This window comes from Phascolarctos cinereus, unplaced genomic scaffold (genome assembly GCF_003287225.1).
Source record: "Phascolarctos cinereus isolate Bilbo 61053 unplaced genomic scaffold, phaCin_HiC Scaffold_1;HRSCAF=81, whole genome shotgun sequence".
Classification (NCBI taxonomy): domain Eukaryota; kingdom Metazoa; phylum Chordata; class Mammalia; order Diprotodontia; family Phascolarctidae; genus Phascolarctos; species Phascolarctos cinereus.
In genome coordinates, this window is record NW_027555514.1 from 276,286,562 (window position 1) to 276,305,739 (window position 19,178).

General features: G+C 44.8%; 1 protein-coding gene across 1 annotated transcript in view; it reads left to right on the top strand.

Moving 5' to 3' along the window:
• ABTB3 (ankyrin repeat and BTB domain containing 3) overlaps positions 1-19,178 on the top strand; it is a 325,861-nt gene that overhangs the window by 274,033 nt on the left and 32,650 nt on the right. Inside the window, 7 exon segments of the mRNA XM_020982442.2 lie at positions 6,320-6,485; positions 11,266-11,355; positions 13,630-13,731; positions 16,673-16,766; positions 16,908-17,043; positions 17,784-17,889; positions 17,892-18,006. Coding sequence (XP_020838101.1) covers positions 6,320-6,485; positions 11,266-11,355; positions 13,630-13,731; positions 16,673-16,766; positions 16,908-17,043; positions 17,784-17,889; positions 17,892-18,006 — 809 coding nt within the window.

The window sequence follows — 19,178 nt, forward strand, 5'->3', positions numbered from 1 at the left end:
TCATTTTACAGAGGAGGAAACTGAGGCCCAGAGATCGTGGGATCCTAGATCCAGGGCTGGAAGGGCCTCATCTTGTCCCACCTTCTCATCTGACAGATTAGAAAATGGCAGATCCAGGGAAAAGAAGTGAGAGGTCAGGGGAGGGAGAAGACTCCCTGAATATATCCCCCAGCTGAATATCATCAAATATGTCTACAAAGCAGGGAAAAAGAAGAGATGCCTAGAAATTAGACAAAGTCCCCCGAAAAGCTGTTTTTAAAATCCAAAAGTCAGCTATTAAACTTGTGACCTCAGATGTCATTCAATCAGTCAACAAGCAGTTCTTAGGTGTTTCCAGTGCCAGATACTGTACTAAGTGAGGAAGATACAGGAAATGTTCAAAAAATGATCCCTGACCTGGAGAAGTGCACGTTCTGCTGGAGGAGACAACAGGAAAAAAAATCATAGAAACCAAGTAGAGGGGAGACAGACAGATAGGTAGAGAGATGGTTTGGTAGATAGATGGACAGATGATAGATGGATGAATAAATGATAGATAAACAGATAAAATGGAAAAGGAAATTCTCAGAGAAAATGTTGTCTTTAAACAAATACAGAACATATGGATCATAAGGAAGGTCAACTCAAGATTCTACTGGAAGAAGACATTCTGTTCTCATTGATATCACTGAGACTTGGTAGGATGAAACTTATTACTAGAATGTGGCTCTGCAAATATATACCTTGTTGTAAAGGAACAAAAATAGGTAAAGGGAGGCAAGAAGAAGAGGGTGTGGGATAATAATATAAACTAAGATTTACTCATATGTGCAAATGGAAGAACTAAAGAGGGACACATAAGGGAGGGCATTTGGATGAAGATCAATGAAAGGAGAAACAAAGTGATTTTATCATCAAGGTCTACTACAGACCACCTGGACAGAAAGAGGAAATAGATGAGATATTTGGGAAACAGGTAGTAAGCCTGGAATGGAGGCATGGTAGAGTAGGGATGGGCATTTTCTTCAGATATCCAGGCATGTGCTAGCCATTTCTCTCCTTTTTCCTCTTCTCTGCCCTTTCCCTTTCCTTCTCTTCCCTCAAAAGAATCTATTAACTGCCCTTTCTCTCACCTCAACCCATGGTATAAGGTAAAGAGTTCTGGATCTCAAATCCAAAGACCCACTGATTTCAAATCGTAGCCCTGCAATTCTGTGACCTTGGACAAGTCGCTTAACTGCCTTGTTTGCTCATCCATAAAATGAAGAGTAGGACTAGGTAGTGTCTAAAGTCTCTTCTATCTCCAAATTGATGATTCTGTGAATGCTGTCATCAGTGCTCATTTTCCATCAGTGCCATTCTCAGACCCTGCTAGAGACAATACGCCTTTCTGAAGTGCCGAGTTTCCTCTAGTGTGACATTCCCCAGTAATGGGATGTATACACTATCACCATTGTGCTCTTTCCCTTAGATCTCATTTCTCCTATTGGACCACAAGGAACCTGCTACAACTACTAGAGAGCATCTCTGCTGTAGTCTTTGTTGCTCACTCTCATCTTTAAAGACATTATTTTCCTTGCTTTGTGGTGTGTGGCTAATAAAGAGCTTGGGGGGGGGAGAGAGAGAGAGAGAGAGAGAGAGAGAGAGAGAGAGAGAGAGAGAGAGAGAGAGAGAGAGAGAGAGAGAGGAGAGGAGAGGAGAGGAGAGGAGAGGAGAGGAGAGGAGAGGAGAGGAGAGGAGAGGAGAGGAGAGGAGAGAGAGGAGAAAGGAGAGGGAGAGGGAAAGAGAGGAGGGAGGGGAAAGAGGAGAAGGAGAGGGGAGGAAGAGAGAGAGGAGAGAGAGGAGAGAAAGAGGAAAGAGGGGGAGAGAGGGAGAAGAGAGACAGAGTGAGGCAGAGAGACAGATCAAAAGATACAAAGAGACAGAGATAAAAAGAACAGATCAGACACAGACAGAAGGACAGAGAGAGAGAGAGCTAGAGACAAAGACAGAAAGAGAGAGAGATTTGTTCTATGATTTCCATTGATGTAGGAAGCCAGCCAATGAAGAAACTCTCCACCAATTATTGTCCTGGACTTCTGATTGGTGAGCATTCATCTTATCTTATCTAGACCAGACCTACCTTGCAACTTCCCAAGCATCTTCAAGCCATACCAAAGTACCAGACCTCCTCACAATGTCCCACCCCACCACCACCACCAAACTCTCCACCTAGCTCTCCACTTATCTAAGGAAATATGCAAATCAACACCACACAGTAAGGACAATGTCTATCAATTGCCCAGAGGCTTCATTGTGACTTGTCAATCCTAGAAATTCCTCTGTGGCTGGCTGTCCTTATTAGAATGTAAGCTTCTTGAGGGCAGAAATTGCCTTTTGTATTTGTGTCCCCTCAACTTGTCAAATGCCATTTCGTTCTTTCCTTACTTCTTTCTTTTTCTTTCTTTCTTTCTTCCTCCATTCCTTCCTTCCTTTCTTATTTCTTTCTTTCAATAATTCATTTATTCATTGCTCTGCCCTCTTCATAAAATCAGTGAAGTTGTCTACCTCTGTTAACCCTCTAAATGAACTGTATTTCCCCCCAAATTACCAAAAGCCATGCCCAGTGAAAACTACAGAATCAATCCCCATCTGGCTGAGCCCCAGGTGACTGACGGGTTAGATTTCAGCACCAGACAGGAGTTAAGTACTTTGGGAAGGGGGTTCTTTTATTTCAGGTACCAGGGGGCCTGTTAGTGTTCAGCAGTGGTAAAGCCCTTGGTGACTTCATAGGAGGAGAGGCAATGTGGTGGAAAGGATAGAGGGCTTGGGAAGACCTGGGCTCAGGTTCAGCCTTACCTACTTGCTAAATGTTGGAACTCAGAATTGGCCAGTCTTGTTATACTGTCCTCTACTCTGCACACTCTGAGCTCCAGATACCCTGGCTTCCTTGCAGGATGCCTCATCATCTCCTGCCTGCTTGCCTTTGCCCTGTCTGCCCTCACCTGCACCAGCCCCTCAGCTCTACCTCTTAGATTCCTTCCTTTCCTTCAAGACTCACCTCAAATCTTGCCTTCTGTAGGAGGTTTTCTTCCCCCTCCCCCAGCCCCAGCGTCTTCCCTCTCCTCCACCTGGATCTTGCATGCACAGTTGTTTAAATGTGGCATCATTAGAATGATGGCTCAAGGCTGAGAGAGTGTTTGCCTTTCTTTGTATCCTTAGTATACAGGAAGTGTTTAATAAATTCACTTACTCTCTTGAGCCTCAATTTCCTCATCTGTAAAATGGGACTAAAGAATAATAATAGTATCCACCCACCCCCTGGGTTGTTGGGAGACTCAACTAAGATTTTACATATATGTGTATGCATGTATATACACATTCTGCCAATGCATATATATGCATAGAACTATATGTGTTTATATATATATATATATATACATATATGTATGTATAATCCACTGATGCATAAATAAGTATAGACCTATGTGTGTATATGTATGTGTGTATATATACACATATATGTATGTATAACCGGCTGATGCATAGATAAGTATAGACCTATATGTGTATATGTAGTATGTGTAGTATATATATTTATGCATACATACATGCATGCATGCACACATACATACATATTATGTATATGCATTGGCAGAGAGAGTTTGCTCAGAGGGAGTTGCCTAGACCAGTGAAGTCACAGATCCAGCCCCCTTTTCCTATTCTGGTAATTCTCTGTGCATGTTGTCTCCCCCAATAGAATTTAAGTTCCTTAAGGGCAGGAAGTGTTTTGTTTTTGTCTTTTTGGCCACACTGCCTGGCACATTAGTAGGTATGTAATAAATGCTGATTACTGCCTTCTAACAAAAGTCTAGTCCCAGTGAGGGCTTAGGGGGAAATTATTGTCATTTGAGTGTCCCTATTAATTGGGTCTCAGTTAATGAAGGGTTAACAAAAAGTGATAGACACTGGGGGAAAAGAAGGTAGACAAGAGCTTGTTTAGCTTCAGACAAGAGCTTGAGAGCAGAGAGCCACTCACTGAGCCTATGTCTTCTCACGTTCTTAAACTCTTCCTGAAGTGGCATGATTTTTAGAGCCGTCATCATCACAGTCATACTGCTCTGAAAGCTCTCTAGTTTATCTGTGACTTCAGAAAGTGTTGCACCCAGAAGTCGAGAAAATACCCCATCGATGCTGGCTAATTGCTAAGTGCACAGTTGACCCCATGTGTAGCTGGGAAATACCGACTGTGCATTTCCTTTGAGATCGAATGAGAGTTGCGGGTTTGCTCTTGTTAAAGAGAGCACCCAGCCCCAAGGCACACTGAAGAGACCCTGTCAGGAACTCTAATGCCAGTGTCCCCTGACCTCTGACTGCCAGAAGTCCTACGAGCTCTGTGGCATGCCCCCATCAAAATAACGGAGGATTCGGAATGTGCTGTGAAGGATGCAGCTGTCACACAGGGAAACAGACTCAAACATAAAGAAGTACCCAGAAATGCCACAACCCAAGAGCTAACCTGTTATGCCAAGAAACAGTATTGCCTGGCTCTCTAGCTCTCTCTCCTTCCAGCTCACATGGAAATAGGCTGGAAGAACCTAAACAGCGTCCTAGAAATCTGGGAGCTCCCCGCAGCGACAGAGGGCGGTCCCCTCCTTGGGGATATTAGCAGCAGCTGCTACCTTCATGCCCTACAGATCCACTGTCTTGCTTCTGTGATTTTTTGCAACAGCAAGGATTTGCTGTATGATGCCGAGGGGGAACAGAGATGCACTTTTGTTCATTTGTTTGTAAAAACCTATAACCTAACACCACATATATTGTCAGATTTGACTGATGTGTTGATTGCTTTGGATAAACTGCTTTTTTTCTACTTTTTTATTCTTTGTATTAAGAAATGGCTCTCTGGTTGGGGGAGGGGGAATATATTAGGAAATTAAATGACATAAAACAAAAAATCAGTAAAATATTTTAAAATTTAAAAACAGCCCACAACACAATGCTTTGTCTAGGGTATCTGGGCTGGAGTGGGGAAAATGTCACAGCACTGTCTCCTCTCACCCCTCGCCATGTCCCTAACCTCCTCTTCAGGAAGAGAATCCTTTCTTTTATCCTGCAACCAGGGTAGGAGAGCCAGCTTTGCCAGAGATCATGAAAGAAGCACTGGGAAAAGATATACAACTCTGGACTCCTGGTTTTCTGGGCCTCCATTCAGGACTCATCCTGGCGGCTTTCCAACAAGGTCCTGGATCAGCATTAAATGCTTCCATTTGGGATAGCAGGGCATCTCGCTGGCATTGGTATATAATGCAGACCCTGGGCAGGCAGGGATCTTAGACTTTAAACAAAAAATGAGTGTCCATAAAAGAGAGATGGAGAGTAACCCATATGATCTTGGGTATTTGTGCCACCAGAAGATACAAATAATTATAGTGAAGATGTAGCTGAGGCAGCTAGATGGCCTGAGTGATGGAACCTTGGACTTAGAATCAGGAAAGCCTGAGCTGGAATCCTACCTCATACACAAGCTGTGTGGCTTTGGGCAAATCACCGACATTCTCTGATCTTATGTTTCCTCATTTTTAAAATTGGAATAGTAACAGTACCTACCCAGCAGAGTTGTGAGGAGGATCAAATAAGATATGGAAAGTGATCTGTAAACCTTACAAATGTGACTTCAATCAACCAATTCTTGATTCATTGATTACTATATGTAAAGTGATTTGTAGTCTTTAGAGCGCTATATAAAAGTTATACATACAGATAACATGTAATATATATATACACGTACATATATACATATGTTTGTGTGTGTATATATATATATATATATATATATGTAAATTTTTCAGTATGGGAAAAGTAGCATGGTTTCTTAAAGCCCAGCACTACATCCATATTGCTTCCAGAGTGTAGTTTGTATAGATGTTACTATCTCCATTTTACAGATGAGGCAACTAAAGCACAGAGAAATTATTTAAAATATCCAAGATCACTTGTCTAATAAGTAGAAGAGAAAAAATCAGGATTTGAACTCAGGTCTTCTGACTTCAATTATAGTGGTCTTTTCATTGTGCTAAATTATATAGACTTTGTTAGGGTGTTTTGGGCTCATCTATCCCTAGGACCTTAGTTATGGAGCTGTAAGGGACCTTAGGGAGTATCTAGTTCAATGCTCCCATTTTATAGATGAGGAAACTTAAGACGCAGACTGGAAAATAACTGGTCTGTGGTCGTACAGGTAGTCAGTGGCAGTGCCAGGATTTGAACTTAGGTCCTTTGGTTCAGGTGGTGACTCATCCCTCGAAAAGAGCCCTGCAGAGACCCTCGTATTAATGAGACCATCTCCAACTTTCTTAAGGGCCGATGACTGTTTCTGTGCCTCCCGGAAACTGGACGCTGTGGCCACCGAGGCGAAATTCAAGCAGGACCTGGGCTTCCGGATGCTGAATTGTGGGCGGACGGACCTTGTAAAGCAGGCTGCATCTCTGCTGGGACCCGATGGAATCAACACGATGAGTGAGCAGGTAGAGTGGTGTCCGAGTGTGGAAGCCCAGGCTTCTGCCTGCCATAGAACCCGCATACTTATACATATATGCATCTACGCACATATGCATATGTGTACATACGTATATGCACACATATGCATGCATACAAATACATATATAGCTACATATGCATGCATTCATATACATGATGTACATGCATGCATATATATGTGCACACATAGATGTACGCCTATAGATATGCACATATCAGATACGTGCATATATAGACACATACATATATACAGGCATACACCTAGACATACACACATACATATATAGACACATACAAACACATATGAACATGTATAGATACATGCACATGTGTGCAGACATGTAGACACACGTACCTATATAGACTCATACATAAACACACATGCAGGCACATAGACATGCATATACAAGGCACATGTGTAAATTGCACCGACACATATATAGGCATATGTGCACACATATATACACAAACATATGTAGGCACACATAGAAATGCACACAATGAGACGTGTGCAGCGCATAGACACGTACATGCACACATGCCAACAAATACAGATACACACATGCAGACACACAGAGACACATCTACACATGCACACATATATAGACTCACATAGACATGCATACACACGCACAGAGGCACACACATGCACACAGACAGCATTTCAGCTCACTTAAAAGACAAGCCTTGGATCAATCCACTTCCATCCTTGTAGTGATGCCTGGGTTGTCTGAGGACCCTCCACTGTCTCCCACAAAGCAGGATACAGGCAGGGGATTCCCCAGGTTGCACGGGGTGCTTGTGGCATCAGAGGAGCACAATGGGAATGGCTTCCGCTCAGGTCTCTCCTCCACATCTGGGGTCTCACCGAAGTCTCATAACAACCTGAGGAGTCAGTCGCTTTTGGTGTGTTGTTTGTTGGGTTGTTTTCTGGCCCAGACTTGGCATTTCATTAGCACAAGGTGCTCCCTCTCCCAGGGCAGACCAGTGCCTTTTCTGCACCTTCAGGCACATCTCAGAGAGCTGCCCAGGGCAGTAAAAGGCACAAGGTCACTGCCAGCCAGTTACAGAGGTGGGACCTGAACCTTTCCAACTCTGAGATCAATCCTTCTTTTCACATGACACAATGCAAATACTATTATTCTCCCTTTATAGTTGAAGAAAGTGTTAGGAGGTGAATCCAGTGCCTAGATCCAAGCCCAGATAGGGAAAGGAACTGAACTTGGGATTTCATTGGTACATGAGGAAAACCTCTTTACTAACAAGTTGGTCCAGTGCAGATTCTAGGCTTGGAAAGAGGCCTAGAGCTTTGACAGGTTAAGGGACCACCATAAGGTCCCACAGCTAATCCATGGCAGAGGTGAGATTTGAACTCATATCTCCCTGACATCAAAGCTGGCTCTCTGTACCTTATAGTCTTAGAGAGTTGTCCGGGACCTGAGAGGTTAAATTCCTTTCCCAGGGTCACATAACCTGTATGTTTCAGAGGTGGGACTTGAACCCAAGTCTTCCTGATTCTGAGCTAGCTCACTATCCATTGTGCACACCATTTATGCTTAATAAATGCTAGTTTATTGATTGATTGATCTAATCCCCTTTAACTGGTAAGAGATTAATCTTCCTTTTCAGGGATCTAAAATATTGAATCAAAAGAATCCTGCTTCATATCTATGACAGAAAGCTGTTATTCATTGGAAAATACATTTTTGTGCTGGTCAGAAGTGAAGCAGAGGAAGGTTGGGCCCTTCCACTGCCCTCATCCCTCTTAAACAGAGAGAATGTTTCACCTGTTAACTACGACTTTGCAAGTGATCGTAAAGCTGAGGAAGTGGCTATAGGGTATCAGTGATTAGTTATGACATTACCAAGGAGAGTGGAGAGCCAAGGTTACTTCCTAACATTCCCATCATTGGTAGGTTGATGGTACCCATCATCATATCTGCCATATTAGAAAACACAAGGTGATCCAGTAGATGAGACAGGTTAGCACCATGGATAGTTCCCTGACTTGAGTCAGAGGTTCAGCTCTTAGCTTGGCAACTTACTGTTTGTGTGAGCTTGAGTAAGTAAATCCTCTGGGCCTTAGTTTCCTCATTTATAAAATGAGAGCAATTGGATGAGAGTATGTCTAGGTAGCATAGTGTATAGAGTGCTGGGCTTGGAGTCGGATACCCTGAGTTCAAATCCCACCTCAGAAAATTGCTACTTGTATCATCCTGGTCAGGTCTGCCTCAGTTTCCTCATCTGTGAAAGAAGGATAAAAATAACCCCCACTTCACAGGGTTGTGTGAGGCCCAAATGAGATAAGGTATGGCAGTAAAATCTTAGGGTGCTCTGTAAATGCTATTTACTGTTGTTGTTAGTGTTAGGGATGGGGCCACCAGCAGCTGGGAGGGATCAGAGAAAGCTGGATGTAGAAGGTGGTGTTTGAGCTGAGATTTGAAGGAAACCAGGGATTTGAAAAGGTAGCGTTGAGGAGAGAACACTCCAGGCCTGTGGAGAGGCAGTGCCAAGGCCTGGAGGCTGGAGACTGAACATTGCAGCTACAGAAGTGCCCATGGTGCAGTAGGACTGAATTACAAAGTCATCTGTAAGAAGACTGGAAAGGTTCCAGGAGGGGACAGGTTACGGACTTTTTACATTTGATCCTAGAGGTAATAGGAAGCCAGTGGAGTTCACTGGTTTTATGGGGTGTCATAGTCAGACTTGCACTTTAGGAAAATCATGTGAGGAGATGAGTGGCGGATGGATTGGAGAAGGGGAAATGCTTGAGGTAGGGAGAACAAATAGTCGGCTATTTCAGGAGACAAGAGAAAGGTGATGAGGACCTGCACCAGAGCGGTGGCCTTGTGAGTGGAGACCAAGGTACCTGGACAGATGTCGAAGAAACAAGGTTTGGCAGTGGACTGAATATGGAGGGGTAGGTGACTGAGGAGATGGGGACAATGCTAAGTTTGAGAACTCAGTGATGAGTTCTGTGATGAGGACGCTTGGAAGTGAGCCAAGTTTTGGGGAAAAGAGAATGAGATCCGTTTTGGAAATGTTGAGTTGGAGGTGTCCACGGGACCTTAGAGGCCATCTAAACCAACCTCCTCTTTACAGTTGAGACAATTGAGACTGAGAGAGGGTAAGTGATGTGCCCAGGGTCACAAATGTGACTCATCAAACCCTGGACGAGAAAATGTCGAGGAAATTGCCTGTTCTTCCATCATTAAAACTTCTTGACAGGATGTGCTTCAGAAAAGCCCCCAAAACCCCAGAGGGAACCCAGATAGCGTTGATTTCGTGGTCATGAAGCCCTCGGTTCTGTCACACATTCAGAAAACCCCAGAGAAGCCCACAACGTGCATGGACAATAGAAAACAAGTTAGACCCCTGCTTCCGCCCCACAGCACACAGTTCCCAACTCCTAGGACCCCCAACAAACTTACTTTCCCCCGGTCTCAGAGAACACTTGGCTTATACCTCCGAGGTGTCCTTCTCCCTCCCTCTCCACCTCCATCTATTAGTTATCAGTCTGTTAAAATGCATCTCATGTGCCCCAACCCCCAAGAAAGCTTATCCAGTGCCCCTCGAGGCGGCATAACACTTTGCAATTGATCCCTGCGTCCTTCTTTTCATATTATTATGCATTAGAGCCATCTGTGCTCTGCTGGGCCCTGCCCCCTCCTCAGACCATAAACTTCTGGAATGTAGGTGCCCCCATGTCTTTCACCTTTCCCAGTTCATATACGGTGCTTGGCACTGCGGAGGCAGGAACTTACTGATGTCTGTTGGACTAGATCCCTGGTTTCTATTAAAGTTTAGATCAAGCGTCCCCACCTATATGAAGCCCTTCCTGACTACCCCACCCCAATTTAGTTGTGCCCCCCTTAAAATCACCTTATATTCATTTTCTTTGTTGCTCCTGATACACTGTAAAGTCCCTGAGGGCAGGCGCTTGCTTTTGACTTCTTATCTAACTCGCATTAGTTGATACCTGTGAGTGTTTGGTGATTAATGATTAAACAGTTAAATAATTGTTGATTCGTGTCTTCCTCCAATAGAACGGAAGTTCCCTGAGGACAAGAACCATTTCCATTTCTGTCTGGACCTCTAGCATCTGGCCCCTAGTCATAATAAATGCTTGGTCCAGATAGCCATTGGGATCCCTAGATTGATGACCCCTGGTTTTATGGAATTTCAGTCGCACAAAGGGCCATAGGGCTGCACATCTTTTAATTCAGGCTTTTTTCTCTTTCTCTCTGTCTCTCTTTTTTTTTAGGCAATTGGGGTTAAGTGACTTGCCCAGGGTCACACAGCTAGTAAGTGTCAAGTGTTTGGTCTGAGGCCAGATTTGAACTCAGGTCCTCCTGACTTCAGGGCCAGTGCTCTATCCACTGTGCTGCCCAGCTGCCCCTAATTCAGGCTTTTTGACTCTTAAACCTAGGAAAGTTTAAAAGCCCAATAAAGCAATACTACTAAGAACATTTCCCATTTGTGTGGCCTTTTAAGTTGTGCAGAACACTCCACACCCATCAGCTCATTTGAATCTCCTGAGAACCCTGCGAGGTAGGAGGTGCTATTATTATCCTGACTGATAGGTGAGGAAATGGGAGCTCAGGGAGGTTATCGTCTTGCCAAGGGTCACACCGGTAGTCAATGTGCAAGGCAGGATTTGAACGAGGGGCCTCTGGACTCCAAGCCCACCCAGCCCCCAGCGCCTCTCTAAGGAGAGCCGACGGCAGCTGCTTTGTTCTCAGCACCTTGGTTTGTCGTCTGCTACAGGGCATGACCCCCCTGATGTACGCCTGTGTCCGAGGGGACGAAGCCATGGTACAGATGTTACTGGATGCCGGAGCTGACCTGAATGTGGAGGTGAGCATTGCCCCGTTAGACTTCACCAGCCTAGGCAGTTATTAAATGATGACTGAATTCAAAGTACTAGAAACTCTGCTCAGTGCAAAGACTAAGCTTGGCTCCAAAGGACCTACAGTAAAACAGACCTCCCTATTTTGGGCAGAGAGGTGGTGTGCGACATGTACAGAATGGGGCATGTGTTGTCAGACACAGCCAATGTGTGGGTTTGCTTTACTTACAATAGAGAGCAAGTCCTTCCCCCTTCCTGCTCCACCTGCTGTATCCATTAGGAAGTTAGCTAAAGTGATGCTCTCTTCCAGGACACCGTCTGACAGCCCTGCCCAGAAAAGCTTGCATGCATGTTTCAATTACGAACAACTGACTGTAGCCACATGGAATATTGGCTTTCCATGAGTTTGGCAATACTCTCATTGCTGCTGTGTTTTCTGGGAAACCAACACCCCCTCCTGGCCCCCCATCCTGGCCATCTCTATATATAATCTTTCTAGTACAAGAAAATAGAGGGAAAGAGCCCCTGGGCCTCCCATTGCCCCCTTGTTCACCTACTGACTTTCCTCCCCATCCATGTTGGCTAAGTTGAGATTGCAAGCCCATCAAGTCGACCTTGTGGTGACTCATCTTGACAGTGTCTTGGGCACCCACCAAGGCCAACTCTGTCTCACCTGGGAAGCTTTGACACCATGGCATTAAACAAGTCCCAGGAAATCTCTGGAGCTCTGAAAATGGTACCGCTGCTCTTTCTGGGATGGGTTACCTGTGTTCTTTTAAACTAGTGGAAAGAAAGAGTAATCTCTACTTGAAAGGTCTACACTCTTTTGGAATGGAAGCAAAGAGACACAAAGTGACACAGAGCTCAGGGTCCCAGAACTAGCAGTTCCAAGTTTTATGAAAGCAGCTACTGCTTCAGAGGATTTGGGTTCTCCCCACTCATCCCCTGGGAGTCCCCAAGGACAGATACAGATGCTTGAAAGGGATTCTAAACCATGAGCTGTGATCAATGGCCTGACAGAATGTAAGCTCCCTGAAGGCAGGGACTGTTCCATTCTTGTCTTTGTATCTCCAGCACCCAGCCCAGTGCCTGGCTCTTAATAGGAACTTAAATAAATGCCTGATACACGGACTAGCTGACCTCTGGCATCCTTAGATCCATGTTCCTATGACTGGTTGAATTTCAATGAATGTCATCTCTGATACCTAGTACAATGCCTTAATAAACATTTATTCATTGATGATCTGATTTCATTTGATGAAGGAAGTGTGCTCAAGGTTAGACTGCCCCAGAAGGCATTCTTTGAGTGCCAATTGGCAGAGATCACCAAAACATGCAACGGGCATCGATCATCTCCCAGTCAGCCTTCCTTTGGGCCCCCATATACCACTTGACTAAAATAAGGTCTGTTAGGCATAAGAATTCTTACTCAGGACCCACTTTGAGGAGAATTTAGACATGGAGGCTAAGACAAGAGTGAACTTTGGCTAAAGCAGCTAGTTTTAGGGGAGAGTACTCATTTTTTCCCCTATCAAAAACGTCAGCACCCTATCAATGGATATTCACAGGGCCTCAAGCTTCATGGGAATATAAGTTGACTAGAATTCACCTGGCATATTTTGGAAATAAAAGGTATGGAACCCATGAATCAAACCCTTTCAGGATGCTTGGCATTCCAACTTTCCTAACCTTCATGAACCATCTTGGCCTTAAGAGAGGGACATAGCCATAGAAGGCCCTCAGTAGAAGCAGTCGTTTGGCCTCCAGTGAAGGTCAGCCAGCTTCTGGTTCCATTGATCTAAGCAATAGGGGCAGCAATAGGAGATAAAGAAGGGAATGGCAAACCACTCCAGTTTGGGGTTTGCTTGGGGTTTTTTGAGATTTTAATATATTTATTTGAAAGCCACATTTCGTTTGTTTTAGAGAATCCCCAATCCTCTTCTGTAGAATAGAAATCCACAGTGAATTTCTTTTGTTCCCTGGAGTATTTGATAGCCCAGAAATGGAATCTTTCACTGATCCACCCTCACTGATTTCTCCTAACCATCCCTTTCTACAAACCCCTCAGGGCAGGCAGCGGGCCCACTCCTGGCAAGAAATGTTTATGGATTTTGTCAAGAGAAGACAACAAGAATCCTTCTGACCATTTTATTCCAAGCCTTTATTCTGTTTTTCCTCTTATGCATCTCCAAAGGTGCACAACAAGATGGACAGAGGTCATATTTGCTACTCAAAAGTATTTCAAAGATCGCCTTTTGAAAATAATTTTAATTTGTTTGTAGGTAATCAGTACTCCTCATAAATATCCATCCGTCCACCCTGAGACCCGCCACTGGACAGCTCTGACATTTGCTGTGTTGCATGGACATATTCCTGTAGTTCAGGTATTGCTATATTCTGTTACCCACATCTGACCTGTAATTTCAACCTTTGCTTTACTCTCTCTGCATCTCAACCAGTATGCATTTCTCTGAAGATGGCCATATTGAGTAGTTGTAGTAATATAGCATATTCATATCACATGAATGAAAATATTATATGTAATTATCTATATTACTTAGCTTTAACCAATATGGAGTGACTACACACACACACACACACACACACACACACACAGACACACACACACACAGAGTCATCATCATTAAAAAAAAAACTAAACTAAAAGCCTAGAAAAATTCTTTCCAATTGCTCCTCTTGATGATTTGTATATTTGTTCCATTTTCTCAAGAAAAAACAAGACCTTCTTAGTTTTAATATGCTGGAGCTTCATTATGAAACTGTCAGGATCCCTTGATCACTCAAAGTACACTAAGGAATAATCCTTAGAAGGTGACACCAAGGCTATAGCTTCCACTGACCTCATGGCCAAGGTCCATCACAGACTAACCATTATACTGTTCATCATTCATGTCCGAGGACCTCAGGGAACCAGGCACCACAACCATGCCCAGAAGACCCTCAAGGGACACTTAAGAGTACAAGAAAACCCAACTAACAGACAAACAGGGAAAGCTCTGCATGAGCATGCAGTCCCTAAAGCCTTACAGCTCTGCTGAAATAAGGCCCTGTTTCTTCTCTCCCTCCCTCAGGAGATGCCCTGTTTCTCTTTACCCAAATGCGCTGGCTTGAAAACATGTAGTAGGGTGATAGTGGTGGGGTACCAGCAGTGTGCTGGTAAATGTTTAACTGGGTCCCCAGAAGAAAATAATATAAGCATGACATGCTTTTAAATTTAATCTGCATTATTAACGTGTTCTCCAGACAAGTAACAAAACAATAAATCCAACCCTGATTTGTAACATTTGCTTACTTCTCACATTGAAATTGGTTAGTACAATTGGCTCTAGCACACCCCTGGGTTTTGTCCTCCTCAGTATGATTGGCCATAATTGCTCCCTACCCACTTCCTGCTGCTCTACCCTGCCTTTCCTTCTGTGCTAACAGTAACTGTCTTCAGAGTGCAAGTAATGTGAGCACCTTATAACTTTGAGGCTGTACCCTGCTAGGGGATAGGAAAAGGCCTTTGATTATCTTCTGTGGCAAAGCCATAGAATGCAAAGTAGCTAGTTTCACACACAGTTACCCCCTCACCAAAGGAGAAGAATAATTAATGGCAAGCGAGTGCTAAGGAATGCAGATTTCTTTTAGACAGTGCTTTGACAAACTGACTGGGGAGATGATTTCATATTCACTCAAGAAAGCTTCTGCCACTCAATCAGTGCCCCGTGGTGTACTCTCTTTGTTCACAGCTCTGAATTAGGGACTGGGAATATTCACTCTGTCTTCAAGGCTCTTGTGGTTGTGTTTGTCCTTCATTTTCAAAGACTAATAACATCTACTCCAAATGGAAAAGAAAGAACTCTCCTGGGTATGTGTGGGGCAATGTGGCATAGTGGATAAACATCTGGCCTTGGGATCAAGAATACCTGGCTGTAAGTCCCACCTCTTCTTACCCCAGACAGTTATCTGAGATTCTGTATAGGTTGCAGAAGTTGAATTGGTCAAGAGAGTTTCTTCACCAAAAGTTCCCTACTCCAATGAGTAGGTCCCAACCCAAAAGAACAGTAGCACACAGCTGGAATCATGGAGAGGGGGCCAGCTCTGGATTCAGGAAGACCTGGGCTCAAATTCACCATCTGACATATTGGCTGCTGGATCCTGGGCAAGTCACTTAACCTTGAAGTATCCTCTGCAGCTATCTAAGTTGGAGAACAGTTGCTGATCTCCACTAGTAAAGAGAGTTTCCACACTGAGACTTCCTTATAATCAGTGAAGTCGCATGTCTTCCCCACCACCACACCCAAAAAAAAAATTAGGAAAGGGAGGCTGGGATGGTAACCAGGTAAAACTTTTTGCAGGATAATTCATTTAATGTAATTATTTGAAAAGTTGTCCTTAGACATCCCAAGAGTGTCAGAGCTCCAGAAGAATTTAATGACCATCTAAGCCCAGAGGTTCTTAACTTTTTTGTGTCCTAGACCCCTTTGATACAGGTGAAACCTATATAGGTGAAACCTATATTGACTGGTTCTCAAAATCATGTTTTGAAATGCATAAAATAAAATACAGAGGACTAAAGAGGAAATCAATTCCAATGAAATAGTTATCAAAATATTTTAAAAATAAATTCATGAATTGGGCCTGGGTTAAGAACCCTAATCTAGTTCCAGACCCCATCACCCACTTTTTTATGGATAAAGAAATCAAGAATTAAAAACAAGGAGGTGACTTAGCTCAAGGAGAACAAAATGGCAGAGCCAAGGCTAAGCACAATTCTCCTAAGACCCCCCCCAGGGCAGGGTTCTTTCGGCCCCATCCACATCAGGAATGTTACAGAAAGTCCTAAGACCCTCACACTAGAGGGGGAAGGACTAGATGATCTCTAAAGTCCGTTCCAGCTCCAAGATAACCACATGGCTCCTTCTTGGGCCAGTTTGTGGTCACTCTGGTTATGAGTAGAGTGTACTGCTAGAAGAGAATAGAATGGCCTTTATTTATCTTCTTTGGCACAATTATTGGCAGGTCCTATTCTGGGACAAGGGGAATGGTGTATTTGAAAAGGAGTCAACATTTCACATATCTCTGCTACTTACTGTCTGACCTTCGGTTAGGCATTTATCTCCCTGAGCCTTAGTTTCCTTCTCTGTAAAATGAGGAGGCCCCTGAGGTCCCCTCCAGTTCTGGATCTAGGATTCTGTGTTCCATTTTTGCCGTGGTCAATTCATCCAAGGCTACTGAATGACCCGGGGTCTTCAGAGCTTTGGAGTGTATCAGCTCTTGAGAAATTCTAAGCATTTCTAAACATCCACTTTCCTTCCACAGCTCTTGCTAGATGCTGGGGCCAAAGTAGAAGGCTCTTTAGACCACGGGGAGGAGAACTATTCGGAAACACCTTTGCAGCTGGCTGCCGCCGTAGGTAAGGAAGAAGGGGGTTTCTTTCTCGTGATGGGAGGGTCACGTCTCCCCTTTCCCGCACCCCCCCCCACTGAAGTTGGATGTGCGTAGGATGCTGTGTTCATCTTCTTCGATAAAAACACACCCTTCTCTGGGCTTGCAGGAAATTTTGAACTGGTTAGTTTGCTGTTGGAGCGAGGAGCCGATCCAATGATAGGAACAATGTACAGGAATGGCATTTCTCCAACCTCACAGGGCGATATGAATTCTTTCAGCCAGGCTGCAGCCCACGGACACAGGTAGGCTAGGACGAGTCATTGACACCAGACTCCAGGCGTTCATGGAGCACTGAGAAACAATGTCAGGGACTTCTTCCCCCCTCCTACCCAGACCGTAGACATCTCCAGCAGCTTTCAACCAAAAGTCAGCCTTCTATAGACCGAGATGGTCCATTGGACAATCCCCTTGGTGGCCCTGCTTTTACTCTTTCTGACACTGACCACACCACTAGCTCCAGCATTAGCCAGCAGGAAGAAATCCCCTTTGCATGTTTTAGCCGCAGCAGCTCACATCAGCTGCTGTGAAGAAGATGGAGCCTTTTAAAAATAATAATAATAATAGAAAAATGGAAGGACCAGTCACTTTTACCCTAATGTATGTGGGCATCCATTTTAAAGTTTCCCAAATGGAATTTCAAGCACTTAGCAGTCTTGCAAGTCAAATTCCTTTGGAAGGGAGTAGAAGATAACACTTAGAGACCCTGGCCTCTTAGGTGTAGGTTTCCAGGCTTAGGAGAAATCACTTACCTTCAGTGTTCTGAATTCGTTCAATGGGACCATTCTCCCCAGGAGGAGACATCGTCGATCTAGCCCTCAGAGCCCGTTGCCAGAATCAGCCCCATCCAGGTGTTCGAGGCTATTGTTTCAATGGCAGGGGGCAGGAGGCCCCCTCCCCCGCCTCCTCTGCCCCTCCCCCACCTCCCAGTACAGCAGGCCCCTTCTCTGAGTATCTTCCTCTCTCTTGGGCTTGTGATTGACAGGAATGTGTTCCGCAAACTTCTTGCTCAGCCAGAGAAGGAGAAGAATGACGTCCTATCCCTGGAGGAGATTTTGGCCGAGGGCACTGACTTGGCGGAGACAGCCCCGCCCCCCCCCTGTGCGCCAGCCGCAACAGCAAGGCCAAACTGAAGGCCCTAAAAGAGGCCATGTATCACAGCGCTGAACATGGCTACGTGGATGTCACAATTGACATAAGGAGCATAGGTCAGTCCTGCTTTCCCTTCCCTGTCCCTGCCCTGGCCTCCCTAGGGCTGGTCTATTCCCAGTCCAGTGCCTCCCAGGGGCCAGGCCCTCTTGGCTGGAGCACATGCACCGGCCTTTGACGAGCCTACAGAAGGCTTGTCTGAGGATGGAAGCAGCCTAGCCCAGGCAAGGACATCAATTCTGTCAGCTCCTCCTAATCACCAGCATGACAGCGCCAAGAGAAAAAAAAACCACCTCATCCTCTAATCATCAGAAAACATCTCCTGGGCCATTTCTTCCCTCATCCGACCCCACGATTGGCTGGTGGCGGGCAGAGGGGATAACAGTAGCTTCACTGATTCCCACCTTTTTCACCCTCATGGTAGAAAAGGTCAGGTGAGGGGGGATGGCTCCTGCCTACGACAGTTCATAATACATCTCCATCTAGTGTATGAGGGAATAAAATGAGGCCACTGAGACCAGCCAGGCTTATGAGCATGTCTGCCTCCAACCCAAAGATAGAAATTGGAAACATCAGAAACCAGCAGACCAAGAAAGTGGGAAATACAGCCTCACAGCCCAAGAGAAGGGTGTTGCCTAATGGATGTGAGCTGAGCAAGCTTGTCAAGATTTCTGGTTTTTTTCTTTTTTTAAAAAATGTACTGTGGCAAGTTGTGCCCCTTCAAAAACTCTCCTCTCCTCTCTCTCTCTCTCTCTTCTGTCTCTCTGTCTATCTGTCTCTCTGTCTCTGTCTCTGTCTCTGTCTCTCTCTCTCTCTCTCTTCTCTCTCTTTCCTCTCTCTCTTTCTCTCACTTTCCTCTCTTCTCTCTCTCTCTCTGTCTCTCTCTCTCTCTGTCTCTCTGTCTCTCTCTCTCTCTCTGTCTCTGTGTGTGTGTGTGTGTCTCTCTCTCTCTCTCTCTCTCTGTGTCTCTCTCTCCTCTCTCTCTCTCTCTCGCTTTCCTCTCTCTCCTCTCTCTCTGTCTCTGTGTGTGTGTGTGTGTGTGTGTCTCTCTCTCTCTCTCGCTCTCTCTCTCTCTCTCTCTCTCTCTCTCTCTCTCGCTTTCCTCTCTCTCCTCTCTCTCTGTCTCTGTGTGTGTGTGTGTGTGTGTGTGTCTCTCTCTCTCTCTGTGTCTCTCTCTCTCTCTGCTTCTCTCTCTCTCTCTCTCTTCTCTCTCTCTCTCTCTCTGCTCTCT